Source organism: Dermacentor albipictus, chromosome 8 (genome assembly GCF_038994185.2).
Source record: "Dermacentor albipictus isolate Rhodes 1998 colony chromosome 8, USDA_Dalb.pri_finalv2, whole genome shotgun sequence".
Lineage (NCBI taxonomy): Eukaryota > Metazoa > Arthropoda > Arachnida > Ixodida > Ixodidae > Dermacentor > Dermacentor albipictus.
Genome location: NC_091828.1, coordinates 76,477,429 through 76,503,914, shown reverse-complemented (window position 1 = coordinate 76,503,914; position 26,486 = coordinate 76,477,429). Strand labels below are relative to the sequence as shown.

Here is a 26,486-nt window from a genome sequence, read left to right as displayed (position 1 = left end):
TAAACGTTATTGTGCGTATACATAGTAACTTCGAGCTTGATGCGATTTATTGTGCGATATTGTGCGCTACACCAATAATAGCGACACTGGTGTAGTGGGCAAAGAATTCAGCCACGGGCGCCCTCCTCCAGGCTTAAGTGACCTGTTATTTCTGTTGCCATGCAGTTCTATGGTAAGTACGTCCGGCTCAAAAAAAGCAAGAAAGGTAGCTTTGCCCATATTCTCATCCGCGATGGCGATAGAAGGCTATGCTTTTTCGCATCTTAAAACCATGTTTCCTTTAACAAATGGGAGCGAGCATATGTCATTCTGCAGAGAGCTTGTGTCGTCAAATTTTACATTCATTGCGGTTTTTACCTCAACATAACATTATTCATGCTTGCCGAAAAAGAAAAGCCAGGCACCAATGCAATTCTTTCCACACTTTGGAATACCTCCTACATGCCTTTTTATAACACTACATATACTCTTAAGAACGATTCCTTTGTGGTGAACAAAGACTCCAGCGATGATCTCACCACCTCGATAATATCAGACTTAGGTTAGCACTAGAAAAGAGAGACGGATAAATAAACCTTTTATTTTTCCTGTTCACATATAAAAAAACGAAGAAACCGCTTTATGGCACAGCTTGCTCTCAAGAATAGTCCGCTGTGATGTGTGTTTACTGCAGTGACAAACAAAACGGTGTTTTGACAACAGGTGGCATTCGTCTAGGTATAAGCGTCGAGGGCAGATGGCAGACAGTTCTTTCTAAGCACAAGAAAAAAAGCACGAGTTACTCTTTATTTTTCACTACGTGGAACGGCATTGTCAGACCCATGATTTTTTTTCATCTGGGGACAAAAAAAGCGGCCAGTTTCTCCGGCCGAATGACGTGGGGAAATTAGAATGGACACTCACGCTGTTGAACGGAAGCCTGCTACCGAGATGAGTGTGTCTTGTTTGTCTCTACTTGTCGCACTGGGAAGCATTGGCAATGTAACGCCGACTGATGCAGCACTAGTGGTTAGCTTCTGTGCAAAATGTCGATGCGACATTTCCTTGCCCTGCGCCACCAATACTCATAACGCAGGTGCCGCTTTAGTTTGCTAATAAATAAATTTATAAACCCCTTCATGTTTGAACCTTGCTCGGAGAAAGTGAAATGCACGTAGGTCATAAATATGTATGCATGGTGAAAATATATCTTTGTTCACGCAGTCATCACGGAAAGTAATGGTGGTAAGTAGGAGAAGCTCTTCCACGGTCGTTGACATACGCGTCTTCCATAACAATCCAAAAACATTGCTCCAGCCTAAAGCGTTGCAGCACTCGTGATTGTGACACGGCTTCAAAGAGCCCACTGCTTCCTGCGCCCTAAGCACAGCACCCGTGCCACAAGGGTTTAACTGCGTTGATGTTGAATGCGACTCGTAACCTAAACTATATGCTTAGCGCGACTATGTCTGGAAGTGAAAGCGTCAGAACAATGGCAATTAGTCAAAACTATGTATGTTTGTCAATATCGGATGTGGCATATTGACAAGTTAAGCAAAAACAGGGGCGAACAATATAGCAAAACATGCCGAGCAGTCTGAGGCTGTACGCACTTCCTCAATACAAGAAATGTTTCGTTATTCCTGTCAGCAGATGTATGACTGAAAAAAACGCTTCCTGCGGAGTCCTTGCTGACATTCCTGAAGTAACCACATCATTCATTCTTATTACTGGATCTCAAATAGTAAATCCCAATCTTTTATCAATACGCTATGTCAAAGATGTCGCACAAACCGCTGTCGTGTGTATGGCAACGAGGACAGAAATTCACCTGCAGTGTCCATATAAATACAATCGCACTAAAACACTGATTTGTTTGACCTTTATTGCCTTTAATAGAAGCAACCGCCCATAATCACAAAAAGCTCTTGCGCTAGGATCCTGCAGGAGAACTTGTAAGAGCAAATTCTAGCTAATCCAGATGCTGGATGTTTTATTAGGGAAAAAGGGGGGCCTACGGCAAAGAGCACTAAATTGTGAATGCAAATCTTTCGTGAATATGCTCGTTGAATACCTTACGACTGCTGAACGCAAACTTTTCCTTTACAGTACTGGAATTTTTTAAGATTGTCACTTGATATTGCTGCGTTGAAAAAAATGAAGCAGGACGTGCCAAGATTCGTTTCACTGCATCGAAAAGACGCATAAATTTCGCGTAAACTGCGCCTCATTCGGCATTTCTGTGGAAAAGTTCGTGAAACGCAGCTTTCTAAAACAAAACATTTTGACATCATTCACGAGTGTACTAAAGGTCGTTCATTCACAAAATATTCGTCTATACCACAGTAGTTCACAACACGTCGTTGCTTTACTGGGATTTGTCAATAAATGCACATTGCGGTATTTTTACGTCGTTATATAAACTCTGAGCTTCCATTGCAATCTTACCGTCTCATTTAATTTATTTACAACAGTTGTAGTACAAAATTTGACAGCGCAATAAAAAGTAAGCCACCTATATTATAGCTACATTTGCGGTATTTGTGTTTAACGGAACAAACATCATCAACGCGTACTCAGTGAAATCGAGCTTAAGAATTTCGCTTAAGATGATACATGTATGACATCCTCTATGGTAAACCTTGCTCATAATGGACGCTGCAATTGCGGCCGCCCCATATTAACATAAACATAGAGCAATTGCGGCAGAAAGCTTCTCACGATGACCCTGGATGTTGACGCAATTAGCATTGCAGGAATGTAGCGACACAGGAAAGCTATCACCTCCGAAACTCATTACGCCTGAGGCGCCGAGTACAGCCAAGCTATTCTCTCGCGTTTCGCTCCGGAAAGGCAGCGCCATTTAGCGGCGCCGCCGAGAAGTGCGTGCGTGCCTCCTGTTTGAATATTCATTCAGAGAAAATTGTATGGATATGTATGGCGTAGCTTCAATTCGGCGCAGCATCTGAACGATTTTGAATGATTTTTGTTGTCAAAAGGTAGCCGCACATACCCAGTGACAGAAGTTGCCGTCAAAACGGATTATCGAAAAACGACGTATACGCAGCTGCAAGTGCACAGGGAATCAGGCTGGCGTTAAAGTGATTCGTTGAAGAGCGACGCCTACCGAACGACAGGTGCTCACTGGCCCATGCTGGCGCGAAACATGTTAGATGAAGGCAAGCATGCACCGTAACCTGGGGAAATTCGCAGTGAACGCCAATGGCGTTAAAACGTTCGTTTACAGAGCGTGGAGAGCTGGTGCGGTGCTGCCCGGTGCACGTCTGGATGGGACCACGATGTTTGCCTTGGGCCTGACGGCGTGTCCTCATTTCTCGCTAGTTTCTGAGCCACGTTAGATGTATTCGACACCTCCTGCTTACTCTAGAAACGTCACCGAGGCACACGTCGCTCCCCTCTAGATTTAGTTGACCTCGCATGTGTTTTGCTTGTGTTCCACAATTTAGTTCATCACTTCCCGTTTCTGGCACCTCGTCGCGCTCAGCGTAGGTGTAACATTTACTCAAAATTATTAGGGGGAAATACGGCACACCATATAGCTGTGCCATGGTACATCCCACTCCCCACATTGCCTGCAACATACCATAAGAAAGATCGACGAACATTTAATATTGTTTCATTTGTTCTTAGTCTGCTTGCTGACTCGCAAACATTGTTTTGCTTGTGTAACCTTTTTTTCATATCTCCTTTTATAAGAATATGGCTGAGCTACCTTCTGCTACACGACTTATAAGTTCTATTCGTGTGGTCGTTTGGAACGCTCTTGCCGCGCAACGAAGGTGGTGTAAAACAGCCAGCTTTAGAGCTGCATTACAATAATAACTTGGTAGGGAAGTGATGATCCTGCTTATCATCTATAGAACCCGTTTGTCCTATCAGTAGCACATAATTCCCCTTTTACATAGCATTTGTCGCAGTGCCAGAGCGCACTGAAACGACCACCCAAACTTTCCGTTAACCCATCCTCCTAAGTGCATACGCGAAATTATTGCCTATCATCATCATCATTATTATCATTGTTCGTCAGTCCCAGTGTCGAGTTGCTGCCAGCAACATCTATGCAATCAGTCACTGTTTTACTGCTTGATAAGCTTGCATGCGTACTGCTTTATCATCATGATCAGCAGCAGCAGCGTCAGCCCAATATACATCCACTGCAGGCTTCTCTCCCCAGTATTCGAATAAACTTGTCCAACGCCAGCTGGCCCTTCAAAATTTCGTCATTTCGTCAGACCATGTAATTTTTTTTCCATTTACTCAGCTTCATTTCTCCTGTCACGGGCTCATTCTTCTATTTGACAGTAAGACTAGCAGTCATCTGCCAAGCACATTGCGTGGCCTTCGATCTGTTGCGCAAGAGTAGAGGTGTTAGCTTACCTTTGCAGTTGACGTGCGCGTATTACTTCCAACTGAGAAATACCTTATGGGAACAGAACGAAAAAAATGAAGCATACCCTTGGTGGTTACTGCACTTGTGGCTTTTTTATAAATTAACGAAATAGTGTTATTGGAACGGTCGTGTGAAACTTATGCCAGCAAAAATCTGTTGACTTCAAACGAACAAAATTATTTTTATTTGCAACTACTTTCAGCTCTCACAATACCTGCAGAGGTTGAAATTAAAGGATTGCTTCGGCTCATCACACAAGTATGCCACAAGGCAAGCCGAAAGACGCAATGTCGTGATTTGCTGTGTGGCTTTAAATATTCTCTTATACGTAGCGACAATCATTGAGCGTATTTTCGTCAGTGGGTTGTGCACATGGCTTGTCGACGAAAGGTCGGAAGGATCTGTACACAACCATGCAGTTATTCTTGTAAATAGAGTGATGGGTGTCTCGGCTGGCGTCCATTGCGCAGCCCAAAGCACAGTGCAATATAAGAAATAGCTGCTTGCTCGACAGATGAATGCCTGGAAGCAGTTGTTGTTCACTGTAAGACAGACTGGCCCTGTTGGTTGAGCTTACTAGGGCAAGGTGGGCCATCTTCAAGCCGACGATGTGGTCCAGAAGCGTATCGTTAGCGACAAATTCGTTCACCCTCTTCTGACGCCACATGTCATTCTGTCATGCAATAAAAATATAGAAAAAATTGTGAATGCGTCGCCCACGCTGCAAGCATCAATTTTTCTGTTAATTTTTAAAGATCATTTTCTACTATATTTCGTATACCTTCTGTAACTATCCCAAGAAACTGAAGCGGACGAGCCTCTGTCGAGCCAGCCCATATTGAAAGGACGATATTGTGGCCACTCCCAAACAGCGCAGCGTATAATTAGGTGAAAAGTCGCGAGTCCGCTCCACATCTGAGAAAGAAGTGGAGCTTATCCACGATTTAGAATAAAAGCACCTGCACACCAAAACGCTTAGAATCGTTTTTGCATACAAAACATGCCCATCAATGAAAGTCCTTGATGACGACGTCTAAGTATATGTATTTTTGTGAAGCGATAAAGCGAAAGCGCGTAAATTCAACGTGTTGTGCTATTTTAAAGCAACATGTTAGCGCAAGTTGTTCATTTGCACCATTTTATAGAATTCTTTTGAAATCATCTGCGAAAGACGAGTCCAACTTCCAAATTTTAGCGCCTTCTAAGAATTGCGCGGCTGCTTTCCTCTGTTTACTATATAGGTTTTATGACCCATACTGTGCGAAATAAACAAGCATCACCAAGTGTTGCGACCCAAAATTTTCTGTCATTTTTCCGTCGTTTTTCGTGCTTCCTGTGTTACCAAAATTAAATCAATTACGAAAGTTCGGGTGTATTTGGATAAACGTTTATTGGGATAAACTTCACCTCGTTCTGAACATTGTCGCGGGCATGCGCAGAGCGGCTGCCTGCTTTCCGTACCTGCGCATGTGTGTATCTAATCGTACTCTTCTGAATGTAGGTTCGTGAATTTGAAGTATGACTCACGGAGTCCTGTAAATTGAACTCTCTCAATCTCACCTCATTAATCGTAGCTTCCGCGCAGTAAATATTGCTGGTGTCGATAACATCAGAGCTCTCCCAGAAGCGCCGCCAACGTTCGTCCATGGATTTATCCTGGCGCCGTAGGTGGTCCACCTTGCGAGCTATTGCTCGACCGACGACCTGTGTGCAGCCACCAGACCCAACAATAAATGTTTTAATAATTCACGATGGCGTTTTCCAGCATATCGGGAAATCTCCCTTCGAATTAAAAAATAGAGACACGAAACAGGGAGGGAAGAGGAGGCACATAACGCTAAGTACGCCAGATTTGCAGATTCGCTTGCCGCGTCACCATGACGGCAAGAAGCCACCAAACAATAGTTACACATCAGGGTGCTTTGTGGTAGTCAGAATGAGATATCGCGAGCGTGGTAGATGGGCTATTAGTGAAACGAAACACGTAGGATGACAGTAACCACGCGCAAGGCAGCCTGACGTAACGTAAATATAACTTCATAACGTCGAAGGGTGGTCTTATGGGACGATCGTCTCAAATTTGCAACAGTGAAAAGCTCGACAGGGATAGAAAAAGAGGCACCCAGTGCGGTGGGTGTATTGTTCTGTGCTTCTTGTGTGTTGCGCTGTTTTAGATTCAAGATGATATACACACAAGCGCAAAGAATGACCTTATTGAGAGAGCTCAATAAGCAAAGCTTTTATGTCTAGAAGGCGGAACATTTATGTTTCTGCATCATTTCCCTTAATTTCATTTCAGTTGATGTATAAGTCCATGTATTACAATCCACCAAACTTCCATTTATTCGTCGCATAAACAGTTGTCCAATGCCGCGTTATGCATTTCTTGCTTCTGATGGCGAAACTAGAGGCAGCGGTCGTCAGCTCCACGGAGAAAATGCGCTCAAAAGTGAGAAAGGGGAAGCATGTTGCAAATAACGCAGCTTACGCTCGAGATACTTCGTCCTACATTAACTAAACATTGCTTCTTTGAAGAGTTAAAAGGAGCATTTCTTGATCAGCACAGTGTCTATAGCACAGCGATACACTTTGTCAAGAATTTCACAACCATGCACACAAATATGGCCGTGAAAGTCAAATGTGAGGTCAACGTACGTGTCCCAGAGCAGCAAAGTTGTAGGCTGGTAATATCCGGGCGTCGTAATACGGCAGTCGAAAGAATGCGTTCAGGCGTTTTATATCCGCCAACGACGCCATGACCGGAAGTAGGGCTTGCAGCAGCGGCGGGAGGGCATGCCATGCTCGGAGGCGTCGCAGCCAGAGGAGGGGGAAGCTGCTTCCTTTGAGAGAGAGCTGTCGCTCCTTCGCGCTGCCATTGTGCTGCTGAAAAGTGGACAGTCGGTAATTAATGTTTACTACGTAAAGTAATAAATCTGTTCTTCGTATCAATCCTAAACAGCACAATTCATCCGATCAATTACTTAAACAGCTGGGTCAATTTGGTTCAATTTAAGCTACACAACGCTAATCAAGATTTATGAGTGCGTTTCTGCCAGGTGAAGGCGAGTTCGGATGAACGGTAGACAGTCGCTTTGTGGCAGCGATTATTTGGAACAGGCAGTATTGCAATGTGCTTTTGTACGTCGACACACTCAACATCCAAATATCGGGCGATTAAGTCAAGGAAAGACTGAAAAGATATACGTAGCCAAATGCACAATATTCGCAGTGGTTGAAGATACATCTTCACCAACTTTTCTATTAATGTATGTTTCTACGGTGTTGCGCTGTTAACACGGGAAGCTGGGTGAGTGGGTTATTGAACATGTTCCTAGGGATGGGCAGCACTCGTATCGTGTATTTCGTTTCTCCTTTCGTCCGGGTTGCGGCGACAACCCTCCCCCCCCCCCCTCCCCCCCCCCACTAGGAACATGCGCTGTTAGTCTCGACGTCATGGGTTAGACAACTGACGCCGCGGCCACATTTCCGCGTGGGTGAATACAAAGATGCACGTCAACCTATATTAGTTAATTTATGTTCAGTGTCACCTGATAGAAGCATACGGGATGTAGGTTATTGCGGTGATATTCTCCTTAGCAGGCTTTACGCTCATACTGGGGTTTTCGCATGCAAAATCAGATAAATTATTTTCATACGTAGTTTGTATGATTATTTATTTTACTAATAATTTCATTTGTTTTTTTTTAGCTTTCCGATAATTCTTTTCTGATAACGCTGAAAAACGAGTACATCATTTACATTTAGTACAGCATGAACATTTTCTGCCACCCCGCAAAAATAAAGATAAGCATGAGACGTCACTACATCCTAATTCTGACCGAAATGTGGCAACAGCCGGTGCATGCAATAATGCCGCTGCGATTAGTTGGGTGCAATAACTGACGATTTCTGCAGTTTTCGCACTCCACAACTGGTTGTTCGCAAGAATCATTATCATAAAGTGACTTGCGCCACTGTCAAGGTAAATAGACGCAGAAGATCGACTGAAATAAATTTCGTCATGTCCAGCTTCACCCGCTAAATGCCACAACATAGCCCAGTTTACGAGTGGAGACGTCAACTGCGTACTGAAAAGAAAGCAAAAACCTTTTCGATTGCTGTGAAGGCAGTGAGGGGGTGACCACGTTCTGCGTCGAGAAGCTGTCTCGCGTTTCCCCCGGGAATGACCACTTCATGCTGCTTCGTAACATGTTTAGTGGCTCCGCCATTTTTGTTTCTCTGGTGGCTGTTGAATACTGAGGCGACGGCGTTCTGGAACTGAACCATGAAGCTCGCCACACTAGCGATAGTGTGAGTAGATACAGCGTCTATACCTGTACCAGGAGAGTGCAAAATTCCCAATTTAAAATGTTATAGGATTACAAGTGCTAAGATAAGACAAGGTAAGCAGTAAGCGTCGCAATACGATAATGCGGGAAATGGGCGCTTGTTTTTGCAGAACACCTCTGTAGAGCGCACAAGTAGAGTACGTGCCTAAGTTGATTAATGCGAAAAAAATGTCGTGCTTTTTGAAGCACACTGCCTTGTAGACGAGGTTAGAAAATTTTCAAGTTCCATAAGTGAACACACTGATGAATGAACATCAGCTTTTTTTTTTAAGATACTTCAGATTTGATCGAATAGTTCTCCCCAAACCCGGAAGGTGGAGAGAAGTAATTAACAATGAGAAATGAGACTTCCACCCAAACGTAGCTAAGTACTACAAAGGAAACCTATATGGGTTCCTTGAATAAAAAGCTTTTATTTCCAGGAACCTGTATGGGCTCCCTTTCTAGCACTTTGCTACGTTTGGGTGGACGTCTCATTCCCCCTTATTAATTACTTCTGATCGGTATAAATTTACTGTTTTATTTGTTTTATTTGATTATTCAAGTACCTAAATATCACCCTGTTGGGCATTACAGTAGGGGAGACGAGGCAAAATAAAGGAACACTTGGCAGCACCAAACTTGTAGATTGTGTAAATACAGCCACAACATACAGCCTGCTGATGAGCAAGAGTAAAGGGTGTGGAAAGATTGAGAAACAATTCATTGCACCAAAGTAACAAATAAACACAAGCCCGCGTAATCAATCATTGGACACAAACAAAAAATGAACAAACTTCACATACTGACTAAGCATATCGGGAAACCTCGCACTATCAGCAACAGTTTCAACAATGTCCGAACGCAGCCGGTTCCAATCACTGATAGTACGCGGAAAAAGCGAGTTCTTATAAACAGACGTGCAGGCAAATTTCTTTCATCCTTAAGCTGTGATCTCGTCGCTCAGATGCGTAACTCGGTGCCTGTAAATATCTACCTAAAACTAACGGCGTTTCATTAAACAGTACATAACGCAAAAATACGAGGCGAAATCGGTCACGGCGCAAGGAAAGGTCCATTCAGTTGATTCGACGTTTAATATAGGAGATCCTAGTGGAAAGTCGTTAACCACTAGTTACAAAGTGAGCGGCGTGGTTCTGGATATATTTTAAGCTATTAATGAGATGTTGTGTATGTGGATCCCACACAACGCAGGCATATTCAAGGGTTGGCCGGTCATTAGTTACATTTAGTGTTTCCATAACGTTTTTCGGGGCATACTTTGATTTTCTTTAGTAACGTGAAGAAAATGACCTGCCTTCTGAGTTATGCCTTGAACGTGACAATTCTATGATAAATCTGAACGAAAATTAACATCTGGGGATGTAGCTTCGTTAACTGTGGCGAGGGGCTGACCAATAATGTGGTAATCTGATTGCATTCGGCTACGCTTTCTGGTGAAACCTATATAGCAGCACTTGAAAACAGTTAGAGGCATAAGCCAGTTATGACACCGACGGGATATATTATGGAGATCTAACTGTAAAACTAAACGGATTGAATCGTTTTTCATTTCCCAGTATGAAACACAGTCGTCAGCGCACAGCCTGACACTTTATGTTATTTCAGAACTAATGTCAATAATATAAATTGGAACAAGAAGATTCCCTAAAAGAAAGCCCTTTGGTACTCCGGAGGACACAGGAGAGGATGTAGATTAAGCTCAATTTATGATTACTTTCTGTGAACGGTCCATTAGATAATATTGCTGCCATAAAAGAATATTTCGAGGCAAACTGAGAGCGGACAGTTTATGAAAGAGAAGAGTGTGACAAACATTGTCAAATGCCTTCTGAAAATCAAGAATGCTGTCAGTTTGAAAACCAATATTGAATGAGCTAAATATGTCTTCGGAGAACTCAGCTGTGCAACGCGATATCTCCCTAAACTAAACCCATGCTGATAGTCGACAGACCAGTTATCATTATTAAGGTGGGAACAAATTTTAGTGTAAATCACGTGTCTTCCAAGAAACGCTAGCTAAAGAAATTTTTCTGTAGTTCGAGACGCGGACCCTTCATCCTTTCTTAAGAATAGGCACTACAGTTCGTATTTTGCATTCCTGGGGGAGTTCAGAAGTGCCTAGAAATTTTGCGAACATGGATAAATATTCAGATAGGATCTTTCCACAATATTTAAAAACAAAGTTCGGTATTCCGTCAGGGCCAGGAGCAGAATTATGTTTTAGCTTCCGAAGGTTAGGAATACCCGACCTATTTATTGTAATGTCAGGCATGACCTCAGAAATGACACCAACGGTAACTGGGGTAGGCCTTGGAGCGGAGTCCGAAAAAACAGAGGCGAAATATTCGTTAAAGCAGGTTGCCTCGTCTTCATCGCTGATAAGGATCCTACCTTCATCTGTTATCGGTGGGATCCCGACCTTATCTTTATTATTTGCCTTAAGCTAATTCCAGTAATTTTTTTAATTACTTGTGATTGGTGGTTAAGTAAGAGAAAGAACTCTTCTTTGCTAATTTGATTTTTGAGTTTATTTCCGCACTCAACTGCTCAAGAAAGCATGCGGGTTAGTCTGGCTTCTATAGATTCTAAACGTACGATTTTTTGTTAATAAGTTTGTTTATTTCTTTAGTGAACCATAGCTTGTAGCTCTCGCGTTTTATCGAAAGAATTTGGATGAGATATCTAAGTGTCAATTAGGTCCAGAACCTTATGTGTGAAGTCAGACCACAACTCATCAAAAATTCTAGTAGCGTTGTATTGAACAAAGCTGTCAAGTTAACATTGAAAGGAAAGGATAATATTATCATAATCTTCTTTTTCAAAGTAGTAAACTTCGTGAGGCCGCGACACAGGGATGACCTGTTTCGGACTGGGCTTCCACACCGTCCCGATCGCTTATTCCAGGCACAACCGAGAGAGACTGGAGCAACGAAGGGGCGTTCGAGAACAAAAGGGCAAGAGTTGAGCGTGACCCATTCTGCCACGTGGCCGGTTTTGCCACAAATTGAAAAAGGTCATGCGTCGAGATAAATTCATTGAAATCATTAGACAAAGACGGATGGAAGGAGAGCACTGGCAATTTATTATGACACCGAACATCAGGCATGTTAGGGTCTCCTCCGGTCAAGAAATAATGAATTGAAACTTTCAGCAAAACATTCGAGAGAGCATTACGAAAATGGAAGTCGTCATTAGGCGGGCGATAAAACGCGCCGATCATGAGGTGTTCATGATTCTCAAGTACCACTTTACGCCACACTCACCCACATTTCATATCAGCGATAGTGACCGCATAGCTTTCTACATTTTGTCTTACGAGCAAGGACACGCCTCTCCAGGTGTGTTTCTACCTTTTCGATAAGGTACATATTCAGAAGGAGACACTTCAGCGGTCTAAATGGATTCATCTGACCGAGTATAACAGCCCATAACTATATCTATGTTCGAAGAGGATTGTAAGGCAGCTAGTTTGTCACTTTTATTACTTACATTTCGACAATTCATGAGCATGACACTGACGCCTTATGACACGAGAAAACTTTTTTTTGTAAGACCACAGTATCTGAGCTAGCATTGTAGGTGTAGCTTCTGCCACCAATTACCAGTTTATTGTGTTTGAGCTTAAAAGATAAGTTCTGAGCATTACCAAACTCGAGAAGCTTTTTGTGGGCAAGACAAGGTGGGCCTGAAAGGCCTTCGCGAACATAAAATTCAGTGTGTTTAAGCTTGTGACACAGACCAAGAACGGCATCCTTGTCTTTATATCTCACAAACCGCACAATAGGATGACCTCTGTCTTCTCGGAAAGAGCCAACCCTGTGAGCATAATCAATGTTAACTGGGTCAATTGAAATACCGAGTTCGGTAGCGCAAGAAGAGGCAACAGCGTCTTCCGACTGCTTCTACGTCTCTAATACGTTATCGGTGAAGCCGAAGGACCGAATATTGCTCCTTCGAAGTCTCTTTTCGGTGTCATAAAAAGCAGCCTTCAAGGGCTCTATTTCGGTAGACGGGAGTTTCATAGTGCGGCCAGTTGAACTCGCATCAATACTTTTCTCCAGTACATTGACTCTCTCCGAAAGGCCTTTCATTTCTTCATCAGTAGTGCATTGTGTATTGAGCATTTTCGGAAGGACTGACAGAATCTGCACCTGGCCCGACTCATTATGTAATTCACTACGCGTAAAAATATGGGACTGCCTAACACTTCGGTGCAGGCGAAACATCCGATGATTCAAACTCGGCAACATGCCACTCGCAGTTCATTTTTTTTTAATTTAAAATACCTTACAGGCCCTATGGGGGGCATTGTGCAAGGGGGGGTTACAAAATCAAGGGGAAAAAAGAAGAGTAAGAAGCCTTCTAAAGATTAATACAAAAGATACGCCTCAATGCAGGGCTAATCAAGATTACTACCAAGATCAAAGCATGACAAAGGAACACATAAAGTAATGAAAGGCCCCAAAGCTACACTTAACGAAATAACATGAGTAACACAAAACGTAAGGCACTAATACTGGAATGTAAAATGCACGAAAAATCAACATATCAGGGAATACAATTCTTGAAGGGATATTTAGAGAAAAGACGCAAAAAAAGCAATAATATATACAGGCATTACAGGCAGTACAATTACCTTCAAAAAGGTCTATGGCAGTGTAGCGGATGTCGCCCAGTTTCTCCAAAAGCCAATAACATTTGCTCTCAGGATTTGTCTGTAAAGACGATAAAAAAAGCACATTGAGGTTTTAAAGAAAGCATTTGCTAACGAAGCAATACTTAGCTGTGCAAAGTAAAAAGAGAAGTGGCGCATGTGCCTACGTATTTGCCCATATTATTTCTACAGTTCATCTTCAGTGCTCAACTAATTCTTCGTTTATTGTTTATGGAAGCAAACATTTTTCCCGTTTTTTTTTTCTTTTTAAGTTATTCCACGGTAGAGAATGTCATAAAACATATTCCCTAGACTGTATTATATATTTAGAGCTCCAACCTCATCCCTAGGCATCTCTCTTTCATATGCAAGTAATTTCATCTAACTTATCATGAAGCGTGCCCGAGCTTCATCACTGATATATCATCTCTACTTACGTGTCGTTGTTGCTAGAATGGTAAACTGGTTCTCAATGTGCTCTACGTTTCTCATCATCTTTCGCTTTCAACTGCAGTGCAGAAAAATGTGTTTTGTTGATACTTGAGATAATTTGGCAAGTATTCCGCACGGCTTCTTTTCTTTTTATTTCAGTTGGCAAAGGAAAGCATGACATTTGAAATGTCCGAATGAACACGAGTCTTAATCGTAAGCTCACTGCGATATCGCAATCTTGCTGGAGATGGCTTACCAAGCCCGTGTGGGTGAGCGCCGCCAAGACATCGGCCTTCGCTGCGACCAAGCAACGTAACACGTGCCAAGCCAACAGGCGTCGCATCCTGAGTGCTTGTCCGGCTCGAGCGACATAGGCCACTAAGGCTAGCGACCGCTCGTTCGTCACCACGTATTCATTGCGCGTAGATTGGTTAGGACAGCAACTAGCCAGGAGCACATTCCAGCGGTCTGCGGAAGGTAAGACGTCACGATTGAGATCTGTAGCCACTAATTTTGTTTTTGAAGAACTCGTGCTTGCTAAGGATAGGAAAATATCTTGTCACGAGCACGTTGACTAAGTCAGCCGCTACGCAGACCTGATGCATTCCGGAACAACAACAACAACAACAAAAGAGATCATCACCCCTTGGAGTTGCCGAGTGATCTTCTTTCTAAGCCTGACGAACCTAACGCACCCTAAATTCTTTGTATGAAGGCAAACAGGGCATGAAGTATTACATTGCCAATGACACTGATGAAACTACTGTTTAATAATATACAGCGAAAAAAAAACGGAAGTGATCCACACCCGGAGTTTCTTAGAGGTATCTTTTGTACGCAAAAAACGAAGTCCAGTGTAACTTATAGATGCTACAACCGAAGGCAATCAGCGCAAACACGATGGCGCAAGCTCTGACAACGACTTCATTCAGTCCCTAAATATAAAGCGACAGAAAAGAACTAAACACTGGGAGTATCCGGCAGCTCTCTAATATATAGATAGACCCATCCTAGCTGATGGCGTCTTGCTACCTAACTATTCCAGGTCCCGCACTAATATAGCTCGGCTTCAGAAATACGACGAGTCCACCACGGACAATGAAGGCAGCTTACTATATCGTCATCGGTAAGGCGGGCAGCACAGCGCATAGGTGAAGGGTTTAGTTCATATGATCACAACGTTCGCGTAATTGATCATGGCCAGCCCATGATGCACTGTATGAATACGTTTACTGCATATTGATGGCAGAAATGTGTTTTCACGCGCACTGTTTAGACGTTTTCTTTTTCTGTAAGTAAAAAACCAACACGATTTTTTGCGCTGTTATTTCAGTCGGCGTGAACGCAGTATCTTAACATAGAAGTCACAAACCTGTTGTAACACCTGTGGCTCTAGCAAGTTCTCCTATGCTTTTCTTGGCTTGTGTGCCGGACTCAGTGGTTACATTCAGGATGTCGTACACTGAAAAAAAGTACCAGATTCAAAATCGGTTATGAAAAGTGCACATCATCACTATCAATACCCGTGGGCTCAAAATATAAGCAGACAATGTTGCATAAGTTGCACTAGCTGTCAGGTTAAGTGACATAAAATATGTGTATCCTGCAACAGAGCAGTGCTTATAGATGGACTGTGATCTTTCTTGAAGTATACAGTAGGCAGCGCATGCGTAGCGTCGGTTGTTTCCATAAACCATTAGTCACCGTTTGTGACGGCGAAGGCTTGTTACAAAGGAAATGTTACGAATGGTCATCTTAGTGAGAGTGTATAATTACATGTGACATCAAAGAGGCCCTTCGTTTATTCCGAAACTTTCAGCGTTTATTGTAACGCGATCGAAATTCCGGTAGGCCACTTGACGTAAGCACAAGATATTTTCAGCCAGCAAACATAACTAACAAGTCATGGGCAAAATTTTAAGCTTGGCAGGAGATATACGTATACCGGAGGCAGCAGAGAAAGTATTGTTCTAAATTTTGCGAGTGTGCTTGTAAGGTCAGCGTTTATATATTTCGTATTTAGTCAGGATGGTTGCATCCCGCTATAGTGTTTTAACAATTCTCGAAATGGTTTAGCAATGAAATCAGCAGTGTCGCAGTGTTTGCAGAACTTCACTAATCCAAGTTTTGGGCATTCTTCGAGACCCTGCATCCAAAGCTGCGAGTAACTCACAATCAGCATCGGCTTCTTGTAGGTGCTGAACAATCTCAGAGTCTTCAACGAGAGCGTAGCGTTTGAGCAGAAGCTGGTAGAAGTCATCCACTGCCTCCTCATTCAAGCTTCCCAAGGACCAGAAGAACTCTTCCAGTTCGCTGCTGACATTGATCTGCCGTGAATAATAACAACGCCAGTGGTTGTAAATCTAATATAAAGTAGCTGTAAGCGTATTTTATTGATTATAAGCGTATTTTATTGACTACAGTGCGTGATCCCGAAGGGCATCAAGAAAGACTATAAGCGCTTGTTCACATTATTCCGGACATTATAGTGTGCATTTGTAAAAAAGCAACAATGAGGGGGGGAGTTTATTTAAAGCTTATATAGCATAGTAAATACTTATTTTTTTTAATAAAATGTTTTTTGAAAATAATGCCTAATTATTGTATAGGCTATTACATAACCGGTCTGCTTTAGTATCTAGAACTGAAAACTGGGTACTGGGTAACTGGGAAGCTGGGTAACTGGTTCGTACAGGTGAAATAAATCACAGTGCCGGAGCTACAAGTCTTCGGTGAATTCATAAGACTGAGGCCAGATGCGGCAAAAGGCTCCCAAAAATCTCAATTAACGCAGACACGAGTCCGTTTGCATACAATATCGGTACTTATTATATGAAAGTTCAATATTCCCTCTGAATCCATGGGAAGTGCTACATTCAAGCATTCATGGTCATAAACATGTTTTGCCATTTGGCAGGTCAACTGAGCGATTCTACGTTGTGCGTGGCAAATGCCGGAATTCCTGTGCTTCTTGCGTCGCGAGGAAGCCCGATATACTCTCGCTCGACATTATGTTTATCCCCGTGAGTGACAACGACCCCTTCTCGGAGAAAGTAGGAATTGCAAGGGAGTGTCTACGCCAATATAGGGTTGCGGAGAGCCAATTGCGGGATACGGACCGTAGTGGAAGCTGTGGAAACTAGCGTCCCTTAAGAGGACCATTCCAAGGGACACCGGATGCGGGACGCTGGAGGCTACAGCCGTAAGCACAGAATAAGTACCTCGACTTCTTGCTGAGCTAGATCGTTTCAATCCTTGATACCCGCTTATCAAGGGCTCAGGAAACGAGGGCGTCTTGTTGGGAAGGCGCAATGAAGCGTTTGTTTCATTGCGACAGCAACCATACGGGCACTCCAGGCGTGCTTTCGCCCTCAGTGTCGGCTTCACCGTCTCATTCTGCATAAAGTATGAATGCGATAAAATTGTGGCCGCGCGCAGCATACTATGGGTGCGAGGGGGAGCTGAAGCTCGTGGCGCAATCTCGAGCGCGCAGAGGAGGAAAGCGGGGAGAAAGCGTGCTACACTTGTTCGCGGGCAATGCACCGGGAAAAAGGCGCAGCGTTGTTTTACACCAGCGGCGGCTGCGTATGGCGCGGCTGAGTGCGGTCACGTGGGTTCAATCTTGAGAGCAGTTGGCGATGAGCACAAAGTCTAGGGGCCTCTAAGAGATGAATGGGGCCCTTCATGCGAGCTACATTTTCGCCGCTTATTACGAGTTAACACAAGGGGCCGCACGAAGGTCAATTCGCTCGCTGCTGCTGCCGCATTTCTTCACGCCAGCGTTTTGACAGAGAAGGTCCGCCGTGATCGAGTGATATGTGTTTGTGTTTTCCATTGCGAGCGTGACACCGTGATTCTTAAACTATTTAGTAGGCAAACTGTTACGAATTTTTGCGGCCAATAAAGCTATTATCCTTCGTACTATTATGCTTCGTGAAACTATTACTTTGTGCAGCTAACATTTCGCTCTCGCAATTGACGCCTCGATTTTCGGGCAAAACTGCGACTTTCTTTTTAATTATCAATGCGTATGTGTTGTCCTTGCGCCCGCATGCCGGTGTGTCTGTGTGGTGAGTAGCCCCATGGTTGCATGTGCCCTGTGAAGCTAGACAGCGCAAGTAGTAGCTAAGTATAAGTGCTAGATTGGGAAGCATCCGCTTACAATCTAAGTATTCTTGAAGAGCAGATTTTTGTGCTAGTTGGGGATGCATATTTGACTTTGGTGAAGCGCAGTAGTCGGGACCTAAGAAAGGCGAGAAAGATGGGTCAGGTGCTTGTCTCGTCTCTCTCACCTTCCTTTATCCCGTTTATGGTTTTTCACCGAGAATAAGCAACTTCAGTAATATATCCCTATCATGAAAATATAGATGTTCACGCACCGTGATATTGTGAATTATAAAAGCAATTCTTTTTTAAGTCCTTACACGTCGACAAGTGTGCGAGTATTACAGACAGCATCCCAATATTCCCCAATCATATTGCATACAAATGCTGCAGCCTTGTCCTTCAGCCTTATTGCATACCATTTCCAGAAAGACAATTAATATTATCTCTTCAAATAATTCTATAATTCCTCAGCATTCTCTCTATAAACTAACATGATATCCTTGCAAATTTATTAGTAGAATCAAACGAAGATAAAGCTTTTATAGAAATAATCACAAGCAATATTTTTTTAAAGTATGTGTCGCTGGATTCAAAAGCAAAAAGCTGATGCATCGTACATTCACAGTCGTTCTGCAACCTGTTTCAAAAATGTCGCAAACGTTGCATTGAAGTAGAACATACAAAAAATGGAAGCACGCAAACAACGCAATGAAACATGCTTAAGTTTGACGTGGAAAATCAAGTTAACCCAGTGGTTTACTACCGTGCGCAAATCCGCAACGAACCTGGACAACAAAGGCGTTATAGATGTCGCTGGTGACGTTGTAGTCCAGCGAGAAGGAGACCAGGACATCCAGACCATACTCGAAAGAGAGCTCAATCATGCGCTCCAGCGGATCCTCAGTTGTGTCCTCTGCGATGTTGCGCAGGTCCAATTTAAAATGCGAAAGAAATGCGAGGATGTCTTCTACCCCTTCCTCGGGGTTCCACGCATATCGTAGACACGCCTCAGATATATAGCTTAAGCCGTTCTTCTCCTTTGCACTGTGATACTCATTTGTCGCTCCTTGGCCAGATGTGGTTGCAAAACTAGAAGCCGGCATCATTAGTTCGTCTAATGTATTCTGGAAATGTAAAAAAAAGAATGCGTCATCTCGACGAAATGAAAACATTGTTTAAGCAAAGCAGAGATAGCATCACGCAAGCAGGGAAATAATTGCAAGGCGATCTGCTAGAGTAACAAGAGTTGCAATTGCTAAGGGTTGTATATCAAATACATTAGCTGGCGAAAGTACTCCGGACTCAGTGCAAACTGAGTGAGTTGGTGCGTAGACGGACTCAGTTTGAGGTTAGGGAGTCGGTCTTGCTGTCGTTGTGTGGCCCAGTTTAGGCGACTACAGCAGAGCGCAGCACGATTTCACACGGTGGTGTATCGGCCAATAACCGGAAAGGAAGGACGCAGGTGGGTTCCGCGAAGAGTGTACGTGGCAAACACCCACGCGTGGAAAGAAATCGGATTAGTGACTGCCCCGCAGAAGAGGCACCAGATCTGAACTAAAGGGTGGACGGTCCGAGCTGAACGGTAGCGTTCGGGGAGAGTAAAAGGTAGGGGGTGCTTGTGGACACCGTCACCACTAATGCCCATTCGCTTCCCAGATATCCCGTCGACCGTCGTGGTCACGGAAACTGGGCGACGCGACACTGCTTAGCCGGTTTGTGTGTCAACGTTTGGCATCCGCGTGCGCCTTCTCAGAATGCCTGTGAAAAGGGCGATATCTTTACCACCACTTAGCCCGCTACGACCAATGGGTATTTTTGCGTTCGATCGCCATCGCGTCCCAATTATGGTGTCTGGATTTCAAGCGAACCGGCCCACAGCTGCACGGGGAACAGAGTTTTCTCAGTACTGGCAGGGCAGCCTACTGTCCGGCAGACATGCACTCAATAAGCCATGGTCTCATGGAAACATTCTTGCAGCTAACATGGCAGCCGCTTGCAAGAGAAAAGGGCAGGACATGAATAGTTGACACTCGGAGCCTAACGTAGGCGAGAGGGAGATGACACGTGTCTTTGAGCAATCCTATCCGCTGGTTTGTAACGTGTGCCACTGTTTCCACCAATGCCGTGTGCGGCACGAAGATGATTGTGCTATTGGTTGCAATGATGTGAAGTCGCATGTGTGATTCCATGGCTGATTTGCCACTCCTCTATGCAACTGAGGGTTTAAAATGTCATGTTGGGTTGCGTGAGGGAGAGCGGAGTTTCGTGCTTTGATTCGGACATGCGTCTAGCCATCTGAATAAAGCGTCTCTTTACCGGACAATGGCTCTTCCTTTGCGCTACCGTGCACTCGAATCATCGAGGGGCTTAAAACTTTCCCGCCTCAACTAGTGTTGAAGTTACCAGAGGATAAAGGGATAGGAAATAAACTGACGGGACTATGAAGTTGTGGAAGAAGACATTAAATGCGGTGAACCAATTTCACGCACATCGATCCTATTCAGCCTCCACACGTTTTAACATGTCTTAGTAAAACTGACAGATGGGCGATTTAGTAAGGGTGTATTTCCTTGAAACGGCACCACAGGAACAAAAAGCATCAACACAGAATGACACTCAGCGTTTGTATTCGTAGTGTAATTCCCTGTTCGTGTTTATTCTGTGGCACTGCCTCAAAAAAAAAGAGAAGATCGGTAAATGAACGTGTATGACGTCAGCTCCAATCATCTCAACCTTTCGCAGGGCTTGCTCCAGTTGTTCTCTCAAAATCTGTTGCTACCGACATTTTGAGAGTACCGCATTTTCTCGGCTTTTACGCGAAAGTGTTGTCGCTCGGTAACGGCCTAAGATATCAGTGTGAAGTAGACCATTGAAAAACTGAGTGATAATTTGTAAGGTGTGCCGGACCACTTAGGTTCGCTTATGAGCTTGATGTCATGGGGGAGACGAAAACTTTTTAACACCCGTGTACCTCATGAACTGTCTTCGAAGCTACATAAAACTTGTTGTTGGACAAATTAGTTCAAAAATGCCCCGGAAAAATGTACCGCGTGTGGGGCACGATTTCGGGCCCACTCCAGCTTTAGATTCATCCAGGCTGCTTTTTACAGGCGCATTTGGTTTCGTCCAGAAGCACATCCGTGACCGCCGTAATTGACCGGTGGACACGGAAGTGCTTGTCCGTGTTTATGCCGTGCCGCGCTTGTCCGTTTTCTGTTCTTTCTCTATATTTTGCGCATTATCTTTCTCAAGCAGTATGTTTCGGACAGTAGAGCACAGAGAGAAGATGCAGTGCTTTACAAGGATGACGCACGAACTGAAATCTTATGTTGCCACTGACTGCTGTCTCACATATTGCTTTTAAATATTCTTTGTAAATTGTGTCAATGCGACTGTTCTTATAGGAGGGGCCGTTCAAAACGCCAAGTTTGCAGAGCACAACTATCAGAAAAGCACAAAGATCCTCAGGTTCCCCCGCAACGCGTAGGTGGTTATATTCATCAGTGGTAGCACAATTTTCTTGACGCTCAGTAGTCGTGACGTTAAAAAAAAGGAAAAGAAAACACTGAAATATGTTTAACACGGTGTGCCAGGGACGCAAGTCTGCGAAGTATTGGAGGAGCATCATCCACATGCAGGTAACGACACTGACCTTTCCAGCCGTTGCATCCCAGCTTGGAAGCATCAGAGAGGCATTGCACACGAAAGTGTTGCGCTCTCTGCACGGATCAGCCTGGCTCACTACCGCCTCCTCAAACCACTGCTTAATCTTGCCGCACTGCGGGGTGTCGCACTCTAAGGTGCCGTTTGCCCCGACGACCAGTGGCGAATCGTAGCTGCCCATTGGCGGGTTGTCCTCCTCGTCCTGCTGGACGACGGGGACGAGCGCTTCGTGCATCGTCGTTTGGCCTCTGAGCTCCGCGTCCGGCGCCGCTTCCCCGCCGGGCTTCTCCCCGGCTGCCCGAGCCAACGACAGCCAATAGTCCGCATCAGAAGTCTGCGAAAGCGTTTTGCTGCAGAAATGTTTGGCACAGTGCAACGCGCTATGCTTACTACCTCTGCAGCTGGAGCTACCGTCTCGAAGCGTCCAAAGGGACCCTCCTGGCGTTGTGGTTGGGAGTCTTTAGGGTGCGTCGCCTGCAGATTATAACCTATGAGATCATCCGTTCTGAGGAAAGAGAAGTACTAGTTTGATCTCGCCCATCTATAACATCTTCGTGGGCAAAAAAAAGAAGCTTCCCATGACATGCCTCATCCTTGTAAACTTAACTGAAGCTATAATCATCATCTTTCGCTTGTCAATTTAAAGTGACATTGAAATGCTGTATTCAACCTGATAACCACGGTATCTTCCTACAAGTCAAATAACGCGTCGCCTGCTCTTGTTTCACCGGAGAACTTTGTGCAGAATTCCTTTATCCAAAATCCGCGCGACGTGCTGAAGTAGGTTTACGTACTCATCGCTTGAGCGTCTACTCAGTCCCTACGACCCACGCACTTTACTAATATATAGTATTATTCACCTGCTGCGTTCCTTATGTCTGAATCATTTATTTTGAATGGTAATCTAGTTTACACCTTAGCCTACTAACGTTCCCTAACCGAATATATTTAGAGAAACTACAGCAATCATGTGTAGTCTAAAGGTCCATTCTAATTGGTTCCTTAAAGAAAAAGAAACTAAACAACTAGGATTTTGTGAGCATGATGCCAAGTCTATTTCTTCAGGCACAGCTAACCACAACGTATAGGGTCTTCTTGAGCGCAGAGCGTGGTTGTTTCGCTAAAATCACAGAGTACACGCGCAATAGAGCCAGTTTACGTCGCCTACTCATAGCTCTTGTATAGTTAAATGCGATGTAGAAAGTAATCTTCTAATCAACTTCCTCAACTTCTAAGTTGCTAAAATAACGCAGGGTGCTTGTCATTGTCAATTGTCACCTATCGCAAATAAAAGAAAATCGCTATACATGCCAACGAATTAACAAACCTAGCTTGAATGTCACACTATTGCCATATACATTTAAGCCTGTTCTACTGTCGTGCCTTGCAAAGTCCCTGAAATTCAGATATCAGATATGTATTTCACATACCATGTGTGTCAGTTGTGAATTTTACGTATCGCGTGTGTACAGTGTATCGCACCAACAGTTTTATGCAATGTTGTAGGGATTATTACAAATTGCCGCTGTCTTATGGTAAGGCTCACATGGACCAAGCTGGTTATTATTCGCTTGAAGTAACATTTCAATTTCCTAAAATGTACACCCAGCTTTCATATATTAAGAGATTTTAGTTCACTTGTCTGCTTACCAGATTGAGTTGCACTCCAATACTTCTGAGGCACATAGATCGGCGCACCCGTAAAATTGTCAAAGCTTTTCATATTGAAATTATTACGCATTCTTAATTAATGGAACCATCTATGGCTTTAGCTAAATCAGAGTGTTTTTTTAGATAACACACACCAGCATGTCACCCGCCTGACTACATAATTTTTCAGAGCATTTTCTTTAGTTTAGTATTTTTGTGGCATTTGCATTTCATGTGCACCTTATTGCAAGAAACCTCCTGTTGAAAGCGAGCTAGCTAGAGTTTCTCTCTGCCCTAACTTTTTTATTGTCTCCCTGCTTTCCCTGTCTAAATCATAAATTTTACAATTTGCCCAGTAGGCTCTATTGTAATACGGTGCATTGCCAACTTATGAATCTACTATTTACGTTTGACCTGCCAATGTTAAAATTATGACAGTTAGGCTCGCCAAGTTGGGGGCTCCATAATGATATAAACAAGCAGTTATATTAATGCTTCCGTGGCCAAAGCTCGTTATAGTAGCGTTGATTTAACGTGCCAGCATAGAAACATGGCAAAGTGCATAGTAATACCCAAAAAAATAGTGCTCCGAAGCACAATTCAATAGCCTCTGAGCCAAAGCCTCAAACTGAAATTTATCGTTCAGCAGGAGTTCTGTATGAATTTAAGCCATTATAACACAAGTAATTCTCGCATCGCAGCATGTAGTGGCGCTTTAATGACTGAAAATAGTAATAGAGTTAGTCGGACACTCTTTTTCAGGGGTTCAGCGGAATGCGCTGCACATCTGCTGGTTTACTTCGGTAAGAACCAGTGTGCGTTGCGAATCACGTATTTTTGAAGGAGATACATTGGATATAGAGCTCAATGCTTAAAAAGAGTGACAGGCATCACATTACTGTATGGCTTTTTTTACAGAAAAACTTGCGGCATTTTCCACCGAAGAAAGACTCTTTGCAGACAAAGATAATTCACTTCGGGAATATCCTGCTGTGTGATTGCAAAGAACGCACTGAGATTTATACGACATATACGACAACTCTAGTGAAAAAAAATATATTTCCCCTTACTGATACGTCGAATAATTACACAAAATATAGAGGAAACACCTGTTTTATAACATATCCTATATGTTTCATATCGGATTATCGGATAAATGGAGCTATGGAGCAGATCTTTCTTTCTTTTAAAATAAAGATGACCCATGTTAAACGACTTGTGAAAAGAGAAACGTACCCATCGAAACTTCGTCTCATTCTCATCTGGTTTCCCCTAACGCACGATACAAGGGGTGATGTTTCCCCAAGAAACAGGCATATCTACGCACTGTAGCATTTACCTACTGCAGCTCAGTTGCGACAGATTTTGGCTCCTCACGCAGGATGCGTCACAACTCATTTCACTGCTCTGTTCACCTCCTTGCTTTCGGTGGCGCTGTCTCATAAACACGCTACAGCTTTGTAAAAGCTGTAAAGGTAGCAAAATGAAGGCGTGGGAGGCAGCGCCTCAGTTAGAATTGGGGCACTACTATAAAAAGCACCAACGCCAACTGAAGTTTTCAATGCTTGTGTGCTTATATTTACGTGCCTCACTGCAAAAAAAGTTATGTTATTGATTTGCCTTGCGGAGTGAGGTATACCCTGAACAGCGTAACGGAAAGGAAGGTAAATTACTAAAGTAAGAGTAATACAACATTAATACAACAAATGCGAATATTTATTGGCCAAAGGTCCATGGACATGCGACGGGCATTCATACTGTAGCCGATTTATACGCAAGATGTCCCCCGCGACGTCCAATTCTGAGCCTAATTTAAACCTTAGCTGGAAACAGGGATGAATCTTCAAGTGTCACAATGCACTACAGCGATCTAGTCATTCTCGACTTAAATTCCCGCTCATTGATTATCACCCACGACTTTTCAAATTGAAGCACCGGAATAAATAATATCGATATGAGAACGTGCTCTACCATCCTTCTGTTCCAAGCACTGATGACGAGAATAGCCATGATGAAACAGGAGATGACAACCAGAGATGCGTAGATTTGCTTCCACCGGAACCTAGTCACGGCACGGCTCCGGAGTCTGACGAATCGCAAAGCTGGGCTGCGATATTCGCTGGGAAATACAAGGATGCAACGTTATGCAACATAAACGTGAGACCGCTGCATCTCTTTTGTTTATTGTTCCTCCTAATACACGAAGTCCATTCGGTTGATGAATTGTATAAACGTTGAAGACCGAGTAGCAGGATTTCCTGCTACTTTCGTTTCAGGGATTACTTATAACGCCGAGGGAAAATGCGTGTACCTAAGTTATAGCTTCAGCAAGTCTTTCAAACGTGAAGAATTTCGTACAGTAGCTAAAAAACATTTTGCCATAAATACATAGGTTTCAAACCGCACCCGCGAAGTGAATTGCAGATGTATTGGTGCAGCGGGGTGACTCAGGTCATCTGCTTGCTGATGGCACAGAACAATCGTTTCATCGTACTGTATACGTGAGCTCTCTGGTTTTACTGCAGATTTTAGATGAATGCTTTTTATTCGTCTTCCAGGCTTTAAAAGACTAAGCACTTGCAGCGTGGTTGTAACGAAGGCGTGCGATATCAAACTTATCGATGTCGCGACCCATTAAAATACACCCGTCGCGATTGCTTAGCGGCTGTGGGGTTGCACTGCTAAGCACTAAGTTGCGGGATCGAATCCCGGTGTCAGCGGGCGCATTTCCGCGGGCGCTAAATGCAAGAACGTCCAGTGTTCCGTGCATTGGCGGCACGTTAAACATTCCCTGGTCGTAAAAATTAATCCGAAGTCCCTAACAATGGCGTGCCCTACAATTAAATCGTGGTTTTGTCCCGCAAAGCTCCAGAACTACTTCATTCTTTCACCCCCCAGAACATGCGAAGCTGACACGTGTCATGTTGAACGAGAAGCCTAATAAGGTTCATGCAAAATTAGATTCTTGCAGATTGCGATTACTACCTAACAAGTGTCGATAATGAGATTACTCCTGCTTGAATCACCCATTTTGTATGTTTTATTGAAATAATCACCGGTATACTATTGTTGAGCATCTTTTTCTTATTTACTGCAACTTTTGGCGCTTTTCTTTCGTTTTCGCTTGCACGCGAAACTTCGGCGTGTTTCGTGCCAGTATTCACTTAGATGCCATTTTACCAACTTTTTTAGGAGTAAATTATTTTTCTGCCGACTTTTCCCTTTTCGGTGAAAATTT

At 43.6% G+C, this 26,486-nt stretch overlaps 2 protein-coding genes across 6 annotated transcripts in view; one reads left to right on the top strand and one right to left on the bottom strand.

The window, feature by feature from the left end:
• The window catches only part of LOC135895916 (uncharacterized), a 210,004-nt gene that overhangs the window by 94,435 nt on the left and 89,083 nt on the right, over positions 1-26,486 (top strand). The window lies entirely within an intron of this gene.
• Positions 4,552-26,486, bottom strand: part of LOC135895911 (uncharacterized) — a 28,230-nt gene continuing 6,295 nt past the window's right edge. The window contains exons 3-14 of the mRNA XM_065424153.1: positions 25,220-25,367; positions 21,992-22,072; positions 21,588-21,932; positions 18,721-19,059; positions 16,002-16,155; positions 15,201-15,290; positions 14,085-14,296; positions 13,379-13,457; positions 8,498-8,724; positions 7,046-7,273; positions 5,951-6,094; positions 4,552-5,063 (exon numbers count right to left, since the gene is read on the bottom strand). Coding sequence (XP_065280225.1) covers positions 4,713-5,063; positions 5,951-6,094; positions 7,046-7,273; positions 8,498-8,724; positions 13,379-13,457; positions 14,085-14,296; positions 15,201-15,290; positions 16,002-16,155; positions 18,721-19,059; positions 21,588-21,932; positions 21,992-22,072; positions 25,220-25,367 — 2,398 coding nt within the window. The 3' untranslated portion in view covers positions 4,552-4,712. The remainder of the gene's footprint in view (positions 5,064-5,950; positions 6,095-7,045; positions 7,274-8,497; positions 8,725-13,378; positions 13,458-14,084; positions 14,297-15,200; positions 15,291-16,001; positions 16,156-18,720; positions 19,060-21,587; positions 21,933-21,991; positions 22,073-25,219; positions 25,368-26,486) is intronic.